Source organism: Caloenas nicobarica, unplaced genomic scaffold (genome assembly GCF_036013445.1).
Source record: "Caloenas nicobarica isolate bCalNic1 unplaced genomic scaffold, bCalNic1.hap1 Scaffold_83, whole genome shotgun sequence".
NCBI classification, from domain to species: domain Eukaryota; kingdom Metazoa; phylum Chordata; class Aves; order Columbiformes; family Columbidae; genus Caloenas; species Caloenas nicobarica.
The window spans coordinates 668,975-685,648 of record NW_027017717.1 but is presented as its reverse complement, the minus strand read 5'-3'; the positions used below and the strand labels follow the sequence as shown (position 1 = coordinate 685,648).

Sequence of the window (16,674 nt, the reverse complement as noted above, 5' to 3'; positions counted from 1 at the left end):
TGGGGACACCAGGGAACACTCATGTCACCTGCCCACCCGCCGTGTCCCCACCCATGCCAGGAACGTCTGGCTGACCTGAGGGGACACCGGGTGACACCCAAAGCCCCCGCTTCCCCCACCTTGAGCAGTGCCTGCAGGAACCCCCTGTGTCCCCCCTGTGTCTCCACGTCCCCACCTATGTTCCCACCTTGAGCAGCCCCTGCAGGATCCATGTTAGGGACATCTGCAGCAGGTCCCCATATCCCCGCCATGTCCCCACCTTGAACAACTCCTGCAGGGTCCATGTTAGGGACAGCCGCAGCAGGTCCTCATGTCGCCCCCATGTCCCCCCATGTCCCCACCTTGAGCAGCCCCTCCAAGGTCCTGGTTGGGAATAGCTGCAGCAGGTTCCCCAGCAGTGGCAGCACGGGGGGACCAGCGGGTCCACCCCAACCTGTACTGGTGCCTGGAGTTATTCCTCCCCAGGTGCAGGACCCTGCACTTGCCCTTGTTGAACTACTCAGTCATTTGTCCCAGCCAGCACAGGTTCATGAGGGGAAAGACCTGCTTAACAAACTTAATTTCGTTCCAGGAGAAGGTTACCCACCTAGTTGACCAAGGGAAGCCTGTTGATGCGATCTGTTTGGATTTCAGTAAAGCCTTTGATAGCGTGTCTCACAGGATCCTCCTGGACAAGATGTCCAGCGCACAGCTGGGTAAACACACAGTGCAGTGGGTGAGCAATTGGCTGATGGGCTGGGCTCAAAGGGTTCCAGAAAATGGGGTCATGTCGGGCTGGCAACCAGTTAGTAGCGGGTTCCGCAGGGATCCATCTTAGGGCCAGCGCTCAGTGCCTTTCCCACTCATGCCAAGGATGTCCCAGCTCTGGGAACAGCCCAAGGCTTCCAGCCAAAGGCACTTGCAGCCCCAGCTGCAGCCCCAGTGGCTCCCAGTGCACACCCCCCGACCCCCCCAGTTCTGTGGGTCCTGCAGCCTTTTGTGCTCCCCCAAACCTTCTACCCGCCAGGTAGGGACCGAGCCCAATATCTGCAGCCCGGGACGCTCCTGGGGGCAAGAGCAGAGGTGACAGCCGGCCATGGCTCCTGTCCTTCTTGCAGGCTCAGCCCCCCTGTGCCCACCACCCGGGGAGGAGCAGCCCTTCCCCGCAGCCTGGGCATCCCTGGCAGGGGGGGCAGCCCCGGCCCCCCAAGCCCCACCAGCAGGGACGACACCCCTGTCTGCTCGGACACCCCGGCACCTTCGGCACCTTTGCCATCTCCTACCCGGGCACTCCCAGCACCCACCACCCCAGTCCCCCGGCAGATATGGCACGGGGGTTCAGCCAGCCTGGCCGAGCGGCCCTGCCCTGGCCTGACTGATGCATGCCTAGTAAATCCAGTTTCCAGAGAATTTCCCCAGTACCTGGGGCCATCTGTCACGTCTCCCCTCCCAGAAGCGAGTCTCCTCCCGCTTTGCGGCCCTGTTCCCCACACAGGAGCTCACCCCGCAGGGTTGCTCCAGCCACCAGCTCCCCACGTGCCTGTGCAGAGCTGGGAGTTGTTGGCAATGGGGCCTGGCTTGGGGGTGCCCATGGAGGGTCTCCCCCGCCCAGGACGGCTCCCACTCCCCCACACAGGGTTGCAGAGGGCTCCGTGTGGCTGCTGCTTTGACTCCTGCGAGTTCCATATCCAGTGGATGAGCCCCTATGTCCATCAGGGCACAGTGGTGGCCCCAGCCCCTCCAGTGCTGCCGATCCCCATCCCCAGCTACCGGCACGTCCAGGGGCAATGGGCACAGCCCTGCAGCTTTGGCATGGCCACCACTGCAGGGGTGCCTCGGAGCAGGAACATCCCCCCCAGGCCCCTCTGCTGCTCCCCACAAACAAGCCCCGGAGGATCCCACTGATGATGTTGAAGTGTCTGAGGAGGTGCTTCTCCAAGAGGCCCATCAGCTCTTTGGTGTCTCTCTGGACATGGTGCGGGTTGCCAAGGACGGTCCCAGAAGCAGCCCCACACCTGGGAACACTGGTGGCACCAATTTGGAGGGGAATGCGGTGGCCACAGCCCCTGTGGTGTTGCCAACAGCCATGCCTGGCCACCAGCAAAAGGGCCAGCTGTCCTCGCACCTCAACACCTCTGGCACGGCCCCCTCATGGGGACACCCCGGGCAGTGATGTCCCATCCAGCCCCTCTGCTGCCGACCAAGCCTCTGGAGATCCGGCAGCCGAACTGGCCATACCTGATGATGTGCTGTTCCAAGAGGCCCTGCAGCTCCTCATTTGCTCCCTGGATGCGGTCGAGTCCAGCCAGGATGGCCTGGAGTGAACTCTGGGGCGTTTCTCCAGAGCAGCGGGACTTACCAAGGTGTTCTCGACTAGACTCAGGGAAATGTGTTTTGTCACTCCTCACCACTATGTACCAAGTTTGAAAGATGTTGTTGCCCGTAGTTGTCGTTGCCCCGTCCCTCCTGCCAGTGCTGCCTCTGGCCAGGAAGAGCTCAGAGAGCCCTTCCAGAGCCACGGGCAGCTCTGCCGGCCGGCCCGCCTGCCCACAGGCCCTCGAGGAACAGCTGCAACCTGCGTCCCAAGGCTGGGATCACTTCTCAGAAACACTCACTGGGCACCAGCGGGCAGAAAAGCCAAAGCCACAATTAGAAACAAACACTTGTTGGCCTTGCGTGTGTCATTTACGGGGTGTTTGCTTCTCTGTGGGGTTTGGGGCAATTGGTGAAATCCCCATTCTGAGAAGTCTCTGTGAGGGGGTGTCGTGGTTTGATTGCAGGGTGACAGTAAAACCGTGGCAGATGTATTGTTAACCTCTTCTCCCCCCACTTTCCCCTTCAGCCCCTCCTCTCCCCACTTCCCACTAAGGACAGGCGATTGGGAGGGAAAAGAAGGACAGAGAGAAGAGAGTTGGAAAAATTAAAAATGTTTTACTAATGTTACTAATAGAAATAGAGAAAATAATACAAAATATACAAAACCAATCTTGAAAGTCCCGGCAACTGCTCCGGCAGGTGTAGGGCCGGCACCCGAAGTCCTGGACCGGACTCTCCAGCCAGCCGGAGCTGGATTCAGCCTGTCACTAGGCCTCAGTTTGCAGGGACAACTCGCAAGGTCTTCTCCCAATGTCAGCCAGAAGGAAAAGGGACGAGATCCTCGTGATCCCCCACTTTTATATGAAGTATGACGTGAATGGGATGGAATACTTTAGTTGGTCAATTTTTCAGTTCACCTCCTGCCTGCCCATCTCGCGGGATGCATCATTATCAATGACATTGCGTTCCATTGCTATGTCTACCAAAACATGTACCTAACTTTCAGGAAAACTGCAGTTAGTAAGAAAACTTTAGCTGACAGGGAAATTCACTACAAGAGAAACTTGTTTTGAAGAAAACCAGGACAGGGGGTTTTGAGAGCTGTGTGCTGCGTGGGCCCATCTTGCAGCCTCTTCTGGTTCAATGTGGAGGTTGAGTCACTGGGTCTGAACTGGGCTGGATGAGCCAACAGCGAGTGAGACCGAGTTGGGCCGACTGGCCGGGCCCAGAGGCTGCTGCTCCGCGCCACCAAGTCTGTCCTGGATGCTCCGAATCCTTCTGGGTGGAAAAGACCTTTGAGATCACCAGGTCCAACTGTGACCCAGCACTGCCAAGGTCACACTGAGCCATGTCCCTCAGCCCCACATCTGCCCATGGTTTAAACCCTCCAGGGACGGTGACTCCACCACTGCCCGGGGCGGCCTGTGCCAAGGCCTCACCAGGCCGGGCCGGGGACGCTGTGGCCATGGCTCAGAGAGCTGGAGGGAGCGCCCCAGCCCATGCTGGGAGCTGTAGTCCTGGGCACGGGGCTGCCAGGTGCCATTTGCTCTTGGAACACACAGTTTCTGCTCCAGCCTCAGCCCGGGTGAGGTGGGCACTGGGGCACCCGTGAGGCCACAGGCACCAGCACCCCGACTCCCAGAGCCCCCCACCATCTGAGCAGACCCACCACAGTTCCCCAGCCCTGCCTGTGTGCGGCCGGCCAGGACACGGCCAGCTGCTCAGGCCAGGCGAGACCACGATCCCGCCACCTCTTCCTGCCCTGAACTCCTCCACTCTTGAGGAGCTTGCCCACATTGAGCATGCCCTGCCATCTCCACGTTCCTCCATTGCAGGTTGCCCAGCTGCTGCACATGGTGGTGTCTTCACACGGTAGCTGTTGCTTCCCTGACTCCCACTGGCCGTGTCATCGTCTGTCCCCAGTGAGCACGTCGGCAGCTTTGGCCTCTGGCTGAGCAGCCGCTCAGCTGCAGTTTGGCGGCTTTTGCTCCATGTGACCACGAGTGTCCTGCTGCAGGGACAATGAGCAGTGACTCTCATTTGTATCTGGCCTGTGGCCATTCCTGTGAGCAGAACTGATGGGTCAGACGGAGGATTTCAGGCAACACTTTCTTTCCCATGTCACCAGGACTCCTTCCTCAGTGACCCGATCTCCCAGGACAGTCCTTGGGGATGGGGCACAGTCGACTTGGGAACACAATGGCCTTTACGAGTGTGCTAAACTCTGCCTGTGAGCAGGTGATCCCAGCAAGCGGGAGGGCTGGTGGTGCCCTGGGTCATGCTGGTGTCATCTCTTTCTATCCAGGTTTGAACTAGAGTTGGTGGAGAAACCACTGCCCAGGGACCCTCTGAAGGTCTTGACAAATGTCCCTGGTGAGGGCAAGTTGGAGAAAAAAGAAAAAAGAGGGTTTGCCACCTCTCAGGCAAGGCATGGAAGGGAAAGCAACTCCCAGCTCATTTCCATAGTGTGGGCAACCAGCTTATGCAGTCTGATGGAAAAATCCCTGGCCATGATGGTCAAAAGGCTCTGACTTGCACCAAAGCTTCATGCCAGCTTGGCACAGCCTGTTCTCCTAAGCTTGACTTCACAAGAACCAAGCCCTGGGCTGGGCTGGGCAAGCCCATCCCTGGCTACAGCAGAAGGGTGAGGATTCAAGGGCCTGTCCTCACTTTGGGAATTACCTCTCCAAGAGAGTCTGTCACATCCTGGCATCACCCAGCCCCTCTTTCCAGAACCTGGCGCCACTGACGCGTTCGCAGAGGAGCCCGGAGGTGCCGCTGTTGGGGAGGGTGCGAGGCCTCTGGAGACGGCGCTGTCAGGGGAGCAGAACGGCCCTCTCGCATGTTTTGGGAAGAGGCCTGAGCACCGCTGCGTGTCACCCGGGCTGGCAGAATCAGTGATGCTCTTCTGACAAGGCGTCTCCTCCTGTTTCCAGAGAGATTTGCTCAGCTGCCCTTGCCAGCCCATTCCAGCTTGGCTAAGAAGGAACACAAACAGCTCTGGGGTAAGAAGGCGATGGAGATGAGGAACAGCTCTGGGGTCAGGTGAATCTCGGGGCTCAGGACTGGTGTCTGCACGAGGTCATTTTCTGTCCCAGCAGGAGCCCATTCCCCAGCCCCAAACACTTGCCGTTCGTTGCTGCTGAACAGTGGTGAAGGCAGCGCCTGAAGGGCTGGGATGGGGCTGCCAGGAGCCCCCACTTCACAGGGCTGGTTCCTTTCCACTCCTTCAGGAGAGCGCCGAGTGTGGCCTCCTGAGCTGTGCATGGGGACAGCCGTGTGCCACCGAGGCGCCTGGCTCAGGGATTTCCTCTCCTGAGCTCAGCGCAGCCATCGGCTGAGCTGCTGGTGGCTGCGCAAACAGGCACGTGGCTCGTGGGGGCAGGATGGGGCCCCAAACCCATCGTGTCCTCAGGCCGTCCCCTCCTGTCCTGTCATTTCAGGCGTCTGCCAGCCATCCCAGGGGACTCCTCTGGAAAAAGTAGCCCATGAGTGGCCAAGCCAAGGGCAAATCTGAGCTCAAAGGCCAAGCACCAAAGCAGAGCCCAGCGCAGGCCGTGAACCCTCAGAGGTGCAGAGCAGGACAAGGCGAAAAGAAAGTTCCCATGGGAAGCAAATTACCACCAATGAGTTCTGAGGCCAGGCTGCCCGAGGAGCCCACCTACAAGGTCTGCATTCCACAGCCACCAAGACCGGAGGCAGCACAATTACTGACATCAAGGCCTGAGATGTTCTGGTCGGTGCTGACAGAACCGCAGAAGACCGTCTCAGCGGGATACAGCTTGGAGCCCTCCCCTTTGGTGCCACCCATGTCCCAGGGGTCCATGTCTATGCAATGCCACCCACTGAAGGCCAGATCAGTGGTGCCCAGGATGGAGTGGCCTTGGCTGGAGGTCCAGAGCAGAAGGAGCACCACCTGAGGTGGCCAAACAGATACGTGATTTGAATCTGTGTCGTTCTTGAGTGCTGTTTCTTTGTAGAAATGCAGTTAGAGGGACAGTGGGGACTCTTCAAGGAGCCCTTGGCTGGGATTGATGTTCCCATGTTGGGCTCAGCCATCACCAGGGGCAGGGGACTCATTTTCCAGTGGTGTCCCCTTTTCTGTAGCCTCAGGAAACACACAAGGCCATGTTCTTTGGCCATGTTTGGAAGGCCCAAGTGACCGCAAGGCTGCTCTGAGGCAGAGAGGGGACCGTTTCTTCCCATCTCGTTGCTCCTTTAGATCCCCAGGGGGAAGAGAAAGGCTTTTTGGGTGGCTCTGGCACAGCTTGGGAGCAAAGTGCTGCTGCTGGAGAGGTGGCCGAGAAGGGGTCAGTGGAGGGAGAGAACCAGCTGCCCTCCCCTCCATGTCCTGAAGCCATCGCAGGGCTCTGCATGTGGGCAGAGAGCTCCCAAACCCTGCAGGATTGTTTTAGAAGAGTCTCTCCTTTTTTGGCAGTGACAGCAGGGACACCAGGCAGTGACAGGAGGGACACCAGGCAGTGACAGGAGGGACACCAAGCAGTGACAGGCCCGGGGCTGACAGGCTCCCCCTCCCCTAGGGGGCGCTGGGCTGCCACACCCAGGTGACATAGAACCTGTGTCACAATGCCCGGTACCGTGGTGAGGATTCCGTGACACTGCAGGTGACAGGGACACTGCAGGAGGTAGTTGCAGCCCAGCGATTTTTCAGTTGCCTGAAGAAGGTGAATGCTGCAAATCGCTGGGTTTGCTGTTGGAATGATGCCATCAGGTGGGTGTTTTGGAGTAATACACTGAAAACCAGAGCAGAAATGGTGAAATATTCCCATGTTATGCTTGATCCCTGCACCAAACCACCATCACAGAGCCTAAGTAGATCTGCAGCATTTTTTTCTTTTCTTTTTAAATTTCTGTTTTTTTTTTTTTTAAATTCTTAAAACTGCCAGCAGGTACCAGGGAACAGCTGCTGATGGAGCTTTAAAAGATTTAGACATATCCAGATTGTGAAAGTACAGTATAAAAACCATCCTCATGGAGGGATCTTTGCATTTTAGGCTTAGTCTAAGTGTCTCAGGTAGCTGGGGTTTTTGTTTGGGCCTAATCTAAAAGGACTGAGGGCTTTCCTCCTTGTCTAAAGACGAATGTGGTGTAAAATATAAATAGAAAAACCACCCTCGTGGAGGGATCTCAGTGTTTTAGGCTCAGTCTAAGTTTCCCAAGTAGTTGGGGTATTTTTGCTCTTCTGTGAGAAATATTTTGCTCCTTGTGCATTCTCAAAATGTCCCGTTCACACATGGAGACGATAGAAGTGTGATGTTACGTATAAAATTTTGCTTTTGTATCTGTAAAGGGATTCTCATATTAATATACACTCATGAATTGACTAATTTATTTTTCTTTTCTGTATTTATGTTGTTTTCAGAAGACACAGATGACAATGCTCCAGTCCCTAAGATCTCATCAAAAATTGTTGGAAGAATCGCGGCTGGAGCACACATTTTGTAAGTATTCATAGAGCTTTGTATTCTTTGTGAGGCGTTTCAGTGTGTTTTAACCTTTTTTATGGATATTAGTTTACAGAGGCATTCAGATTGTATCTTGCTTATTAAAGCAGCTGTTAATTTTTCTTGTGATGCCGTAGTTTTGAATGGACCTGACCCTATGTTTTTATGCCTGCATTTTTAGGCTTACATTTTATAAGCCTACATTTTTAGGCCTACTTTTTCCAGCCTACATTTTTAGGAGGTGAGGTTCGAACTCCAACAGCAGTGACTCTTCAGATGATTTAACTGGGTTTGTTCTCGGGGTTGGTTGTTCTGAGACCCACGTTGTAGATCCCATTTCCTGGACACAGAGGGATTCCTTGGTTTATGTGTTTGCTTTTATAGTAAAGACGTTGTAGCATAAACTTTGAATTTATTCCCATCTGGGAAGAGTCTCATTCTCAGTGTTTGACTATTTCTTCCATTTGGGTGGGGAGGGGGGAGATAGCAGGTATTCATAGGCCCCAAATCCGATTTTTTTGCACACTAAAGATCCAATAAATATGAAAAAACGAAGTGACAGATCAATGAGTATATGGAATCTCAGCAAGTTTTCAAGCGTCATAAATATTTCCTAAAACATTGCATTGTGCAGTGCTTTCAAGATTACCTTAGAACACTTTCTGGCAATTAAGACCTTTTTTTTTTTCGGTGTCTGTTGCAGGGCTCCGAAATAACACAAAACCCTTGTAACTGCTTTCAAATGACATTTCTACTGCTATTTTTAGTCAACATAGCATATGTTTTATGACATATTTAGTATTTTGGTGCTTTTGTGGCTACACATGGCAGACACCTGATCACAGTGCTTGGGCTTCCACAAAGAAACACTCTTCTAAAGAGATTTTTGTTGTGTCTTTGTCAGATGACTGAGTAGAGTGATTTGTCACAAAGTAGGAATGTAATTTTGGTTTGTTTTTTTTTTTCAGTTGCACTGAATGCACCAAGAAAGAGGAGTTTATGTATAAGAATAAATTTCCACATTCCTTAGGCAATCAGAACATTAAGTTTTGATGTTTGGGTTTTAGAATCTGGTTGCACTGCTTTTTGTTGGGTCGGAATGCTTTATTTAAGTTCTGATCACCTTTATTTCTCCTTCTAGAAGTCAAAAGGAGCCAGTGAGCGGAACATCAAAAGCGGTACGTAAAAACATAATCTCACCCTTTTTCCTACACACCACGGTGAATTTTAACCAACGCAGCCTTGTATGAATTTTCCAAGCATTAACATAATGTATTTTCCAATCAATGTAGAAAAATATTGGACTCAGCAAGGTAAAAAGTGAGTCACGTTGTTGTTGCGAGGACAGTTCCGTGCAGCTCCGTGATTCCTTGTCGTGTCCTTAAATACTTGGGGATTTGTTCCTAAAACTGTGTAACTGAAGTGATTTAGTTGGGGCCCCTCTGCGTACAAAAATGTCTTTAATAGATTGCCATGAATTTAAATATCGTTGCTACACAACTATGAATTTACGTTTGGGAAAGGAGTGGTGTTCTTTTCAGGTTTGCAAACACTGTCATTCCGCTGCTAAAATATTCTATAAATGAGAAACACAAGGAAATACTTGACTGGTAAATGGTCTGGATCTGGATTTGCCACTTAGATTGAATACTATGTGTCTCGTATGTGTTTTTTATATTTTGTCTTTATTGTAATGTAAATTGCATTTATTGTATTCCAAATAATTCAGATGGGTTTTTATTTCTTGAAAACAGTTATTTTTCTCTTTTTTTACTAGCATGTGTATCAACACAAACTCTGTGTTCATAAAGACAGTTTATTTGGCTTTTTTCCCACGTTTCTGTATGTATTTCAAAGCAGAACTTAGTGTGGTAGGAATAAATCGCTGGAAAGTTCACACGTGATTGTGGAACAGTAAGGCGGCAACATTTGAATTCGTTACAGCTTTTTTTGTGCTGCTGTCCCACTGTTACTACGCTCTGTCTTGAAGGTACAATTGAATATGTGTTTAATTTTTTGTGAACAGATCGATGACTCTCCTGCACCTCTTTCTCTGGCACAGCTTATTAAGGTATTACAATATAATATAAGGTATATATTCTTGTCAAATACTTTTTTAAAAAGTGGTTTCTTCCTATTTTTAAATCTTATATGGCGACCTATAGCTGCACAAGTCTTGTAATGTGAACAATACCTTAATGTTTGATAATTTAAGGTCTTCATTTTACCTTTAAAATGTGTGTATATTTTGACACTATCCTGTGATCTCTCAGCCCCAACGTCACATTGCAGAATCGCTCATCTTCAACATGCAAAGAAGCAGCACTTCAGAAGCTGTTTTTACTGTTTTTCATATGTTTCGTTACTTTTGCGCCAGAAGCTAACACAATTTTCATGGAATAATTTAATGATGGACTAATTTCAGGGGTGTTTGCAACAGCCAAAACAGAAGCGTTTCTGTAACATGGACGATTGCACAGTGATGTCTGAATTTCTAGGCTGGAGTTCATTTCCAAGAAATCTCTTCCCAATGGGAACTTCTTCCCTCTCTCACTGCAGAAATTAAATTGTGTACATTCTGGGAAAAAATTAGATTGGAAGGTAGTCACCAAAGGAAATTGAAATCTAAATTCTAAATGTGTCCTTGATTCTGCAATCTCATGTGGAATTTTATGCTAAAATGTGAAAAACTGTCCAAGCATGTGTCAGACATCTCAGCTTTTGAAGAAACTTAAGTGTTTCAGAAAAATGCAGGAAAATAATGTAAAGTTGAGAGCAGACTGGCTCAGCATGGAGGCAATGTGTTGTAAAAAGTTTTCTGCTTTATTATTTTGATGAATTAAATGCCATATTTGAATTACAGTCTATTCCTAGTCATGTTTTGTGGGGTTTGGATGTGTTTTGTAACTGTTTGGGTTCAAATTAGTCAAGTATCTGTCAAATTTTCCGTAAATGTTACTGGAAATGATTTCATAGTTGTTGATCTGGATTACATCAGCGTTGAGAAAAATAATGTATATATGAAAGAACCATTTAATAAAAAGTTGAACGTAGATGGTTGATTTGTGGATGAAAGCGTATAAATGCATATAAAAACAAAACCAGGAGTGGTTGATCTGAACGATTGATGCTGGAAGGTCCAAATAATTTCTATCTTTCTCAATTAAATGGACAGTGGAGATCTTCTCCTTCAAATTATCTAGAGCTTACAAATCCTGGATAATACAGAATTTTCTACACGTAGCTGGGAAGAAAATGGGAGTAGTTACAAAGGGACAAACAGAGCTGAAAGTTTTGAGTTCCAAACACGTAACATGTGTGTCGCACCATTAATTCCCCGTTGAACAGACGGCCAACCTGGCTGAAGCCAAAGCTTCTGAAGAAGATAAAATAAAAGCCATGATGATTCAGTCCTGCTGGGAATACAATCCAGCCACGTGAGTGTTGGTCATGTCAGATCTCCTCTCTGAAGACGATGGAAAACTTGTCGAGGCATTTGCTTTCACAAGAATGACACACTTTTCTTTTTTTTCCCCAAAAAAACTTCTAGTTACGTGAAGAAACCTCCACCATCGTACACTTGTTTCCGTTGCGGAAAACCCGGCCACTATATAAAGAACTGCCCGACAAAAGGGGTAAGACTGGGGGGGACTTCCTGTGATGCTTTTAAAAAAATCTTTTCATTTTCAATTTTAATATTATCGTATGAAGAATTGTTTCTCTTGGGGTGAAATGCAGAGGTTGTCCAGCAATGTTGCAAAGCTGTTCGGAATACAAGGCAACCTGGAATTCTAAATGTAAAGTTTTCCTTTTTCTAGGTCATAGACAATAGATATTGCTGTAGATCATCCTCTGTGATCCTTCATGCCTGTTTATCTATTTCAGTATTATTGGAAAATTTTCTGTTTTGAACTCTTTTTAATGACGTTTTGCAGTTTTGAGGATTCCGTACAAAAGCGAGATGTTTCTGTTGACCCCACCTGTTGGATATTTGTGTGTTTTAGTTACACAAGTCTTTTGTTGAATCTTCCTGCAACCCTTATGCTGAGCAAAAGGAGAGGATGAAAAGCTTTTGCTAGTTAAAGTAGTCATTGAAATGTCATTTGAAGTGTGGGTCTTCAGATGAGATATGTCTGCATTTCTGTTCATAACAGGACAAAACTTTTGAGCCTGTTCCCAGGATTAAAAAGAGCACAGGAATTCCCAGGAGTTTCCTGATGGAGGTGGAAGATCCCAGTACGAGGGGTGCGATGCTGACAAGCACCGGAAAATACGCAATACCGATTATTAGTGCGTAAGTACAGAATTAATTGGACTAACCCGAAAGGCAACGAGAGAAACCACGTGTGAGTGTGTGAGCGGCAATGCCAGCAAGTTGCACAGCACCTGTACTTACGGGGGAAGAAGCGTTGTCACTGTCTGGTAACCTGCAAATTCCGTCTATTATCTCCCTTTGATGAAATCCAAAGCTTGGAAAAGCTTTCCTTTGCCCATCTTCAACTTTTTGATTTTCCATCCCCCCCTCCAGGGAAGCTTATGCGAGAGGGAAGAAGGAAAAACCTCCATTTTTACCAGCGGAACCGCCCTCCTCCTCCTCAAACAACGACCCTGTTCCGGAGGAGTTGTTATGTCTCATTTGTAAAAACATTACGACCGATGCCGTCATTATTCCCTGTTGTGGAAACAGTTATTGTGATGAATGTAAGGGTTTGTTAATGCCAAGCATCACACCTGCTCTTCTGAAAGTAGAAATATAAGAAAGAAATATCATTTAAAATATCAGAAAAGAAATATAAGAAATAAATACAATTTAATCCACGTTCTTCTCCCTGAGAGAGTTGGTTCAAAGCTCCAGAACTCAAACCTGCCTACTCATGCTTTTTGAGACGTGTTTTATGCATTAACCTTGAGGTTGGTGGCTTCTCGCTGGATGAGAAGGTGGAAAAAAGACCAGTCGAAACATCCAGACACAGCCTCATCTAATGAGACTAATTAGAACACCAGGACACAGCCCAGTCTACATCTTCAAATGTTCCAAGAGCAAAATATCAAAACTCCATAGTTATTTGCTGCATACGAGAATCTTTTTACACTATTGAACATTTATAGCTTCATGCCCTTAATTCCAGACCATATTTAACTATTAATCATCTAAGTGTTTTTATAATTGATTAGAACCCACAAAATGTCCTTAGTTTGGCTAAAAATAGTTTGATGTCTCTAATTCTTCACAGGTATCAGGACAGCGTTACTGGAATCTGAGGAACATAAATGCCCAACATGTCACCGGACGGATGTTTCTCCTGATGCTTTAGTTGCCAACAAGTTCCTACGCCAGGTAACGCGATCACTTTTACACGAGCTGTTTGTAAGAAAAGTCCGTTTGTAAAAAATATTGATTTACATCTCCTTAAGCGAGGTTAAATTACTTAAGGCTGAATTTCCTTTGCAAACACATTATCTGTTGTTCCAGAAGGTCACGATTCTAAATTTAGAGACAATCTGGCTAATTCAGGTCACAGTTTTGTTTAGCGTGATTGCCTCACATTCAAATTCGGTGTTAACACTGAAGGACTTTAAATACCAAAGTATGAAATAAAGGATTAAATACCAATCCTTAACATCCATGTTTAATGTGACATGTTTCTATCTCTGTATGTTGACTTATTTTAGCTTTGATGGCATTTGCAGGAATGCACAAGTAATTTTACTCCGCAGAGGCTTTTGTGTGTAGATCTGCTGAAGTTTCTGGAATATATTCTGTAATGTTATCTTTCTGTAAATGGTTCTTCTGCCTCTAGATTGTGAACAACTTCAGAAACGGAACTGGCTACACAAGAAGGGTCCATAAGCAGCTTGGGCAGCAGCCGCCACCACTCGTGACACCTCCTGCTGCTCTGGTGACAAACGCGGAACTTTCAAGATCTTCCTCTCTGTCCATCAGCACTTTGTCAGAAGAGAAGGCAAGTTTTACTTCAAGATATACCATGATTTTTGGATTTCAGGAGGGCTTCTTTTCCATGTGTTTGCGTTTATTCACCAGGAGTATCAGGTTCCTGCTCCAAGACAAGCAGCTTTCCCACATCTCCTGGGCCCCCAAGGACAATCAATCCCCACAACCGGTAACTATAACCTCAGAATTTCCTTGAAAAACTTCTCTTCAGATAAACTGAATGGGATTTTTTTTCTTTCTCCTCTCCCCACTCCAAAAGGTCAGCCAATGAGAGCCAGGGCAATTTGCTCAGCAGGTGACAAACCAGCCTGGAAACTGTGAGTATTGTACGGAAATTTTGAGCCTTGAGGCGATTCCGGTGCCCCTGGGGCCGCCGTTTTGAGCCCTGAGGTGATCTTGGTGCAGCCCTTTTGAGCCCTGGGGTGTGGGGCCCAAAACTGACACCAGGATTCAAGGTGTGGCCTCTTCTTATAGTGACCATGTTTTGGTTTTTTGGTGTCTCTTTGTAGTAAAGTTCAAACTGTAATTGTAATAAAGGTCAAACTTAAGGTTCCTAGTCAGAGCTCAAGATATGTGCAAGATTTTGCTGGGACATCTGGCTGGAAGTGTTGATTAAATAGTATGGAGGATTAAATAATACGTAGGATTAAATAGTATGTAGGATTGCAGTACAAGTGCTTTGCATCCTCTACAAATTGCCAAATAAGCAGTGAAGTTAAATAGACTAGACTGGCATTTTAAAATCGAGCGTGACTGTCTTCAGGCTAAATCATGTTTTCTTGCTATTTGATACTGCACTGTAGCCCTTAGAACTTGCTCTCTGCAAGAGAAAAAAACCCTACCAACCCAAATCTGAGAGGAAAAAAAACGTGGAGAGTGACTGCTTTGAAATAATGTAGTTATTTTTCTGTGTTGTGCTTTTTAAAGGTCCAAGTCTCCCTGTGGTGCTTTGTCTTACCCTAGAAGTTCGTATACCCACTGCAAGTCACGATCAGGCTCTTCCTGCACTTGCTCCGACTCTCGGTCACGGAGTCGTTCTCGTTCCTACTCGCCATTGCTGCCGTCTCCAAGAAGAGGCAAAGGGAAGAGTCATAACTATCACCCTAGGTCAAGGTCGCGTGGTCATTACCGCTCTAGGTCAAGGTCTCCAGTATTTAGAGGCCAGGCTCGCACTCAAAGGACGACACCTCAAGGGGAAAGAGAAAGGGAGTATTTTAACAGACACACAGCAGTTCCACTATATGGTATGAAAGCTGCCTATGGCAGATCTGTTGAATTTCAGGATCCATTTGAAAAGGAAAGATACAGAGAATGGGAAAGGAACTATGGAGAAGGGTCTGGAAAGTTTGACAGGGGCTGTGCTGCTGGTGCTCAGCCTGGACCTCCAGTGAACAGAGAGACCTTTTCTCCAGAGAGGTTCGATCCACCTGAGACCAGACGAGAGATTTCGCCATATACTTGGGGATGTAGGGAGGATTGTCCTGGTGGGCAGCGCCATGAAAATCCTCATATAGCTGGAGATGGCCCTGAAAAAGCTTCTGGAAGAGAGCACCATGGCATGAAAAATCCAACAAACTCAAAAGAGAAAGAGGTGAAAAACCCACTGGGAGATGACAGAGCAAGTAAACAGAGATTCCAAGGCAAGAGAAGAAAAGAGGATGAGAATGAAGGATTTCCCAATGCTCAGCTGTTTGAAGGTGCAAAAAAACCCAAGAGAGACAGTTAGAGCGGATGATGTTCAAATGAAAATGGGGAAGTCAGAAGTTTTGATTCTGTATTATTGTGATGGTTTGGTTGTAGTCCATCACTATTTGTTAATTCTGATTTGAGGATTTGCTCTAATTAGATAGTACTTTGACACTGGTGTTTAATTCAAGTTTGACTGAGTTTATAATGGCTTTAATGTTATCAATACAAGTTGCTTTTTCTTCTTTACAGTTAATGAAAATATTAAGATTTTTTTCAAACAATAAACTACCTATGACAGAAAGAAACCTGGTTTGGTATGTTTGTAATTAGATGTGTTGTGTATTAAAAGCCACGTCGGGTCATTGGAAATGAACAGTACAGCAGACAGTTCCCTTTGACAGTTGTTTTCTTTCTCATCTTGTATGCATCAAAAAGCACAAGAAAGTAAAGATAAAAACAATCTGGGAAGGTAAAAGTAAAGAGCGGCAATAGTTGTTAAAGCTATAAATGTGCAAAAATATGCAACAGCCAAGTAACAGGAACATCCCATATTGGTGTGTTTGACTAAGAAATAGCAGAAGGTGGCTGACAAACTCAGAGGGCAGCAAATCTATTCCCTCTCCATGTTTTAAGGACTCTCAGTCTTTGAAATGAGACCTGAGAGTCCCCTACGTATTTTCCCCCCTCCAGCTCCCAAGTAAACTGTTTATCACTTCGTCATCACGTAGCTGCCATCCAGCTTTGAAGAATGAAGGATTAAGAGTGAACAGTGAATGAGTATTTTTTGGGGAGGGGGTGGAGGGCGGATGATGGAGGGAAGAAATTTTTACTTTCTGTAGCACTCTTAGTGGATGTTGGCATGGGATATCGTGTCATCAACTTCTTTACAGGTGGTTATTCAAGCAAACATAAACCCAGCCTAAGAGTTGAGCACATGATGTGGAGATGTGGGCCTTTTGGCGTGCTGACACCACAGCCGCAAAAATGACTTTTTGAGAGAAACACAGCTAGAGCTCAGCAGTTTTCCTGAGCTGGATTCAGTTCTTGCTAATGCTGGTTTTAAGGCTGCAGTGTCAGAGGATGCGATCAAAGCAAAACCAGCCCAGGTGCTCTCAGGAACAGCAGGTGTGTGCACTGCAGAGCATCTCCATCCCACGCTGAACAAGGATGGGGTGAGACAGGCGCCCCCTCTGGGAAATGCACTCAAATCCTGGTGAAAATGCTGAATTCAAGGCCCCACTGAATTGGCTACTGGTCTCTCTGTCATGGGGG

The 16,674-nt window shown here is 47.8% G+C and overlaps 1 protein-coding gene across 1 annotated transcript; it reads left to right on the top strand.

Moving 5' to 3' along the window:
- The first annotated feature begins 321 nt into the window (after positions 1-321).
- On the top strand, positions 322-15,439 carry LOC136002929 (E3 ubiquitin-protein ligase RBBP6-like). The gene is given in 13 exon segments (XM_065658165.1): positions 322-366; positions 572-695; positions 1,616-1,763; positions 8,902-8,938; positions 9,787-9,831; positions 11,109-11,197; positions 11,311-11,395; positions 11,915-12,054; positions 12,289-12,461; positions 12,995-13,098; positions 13,562-13,723; positions 13,804-13,882; positions 14,613-15,439. Coding segments are annotated over 13 exon segments (2,058 nt in total).
- Positions 15,440-16,674: the final 1,235 nt, after the last annotated feature.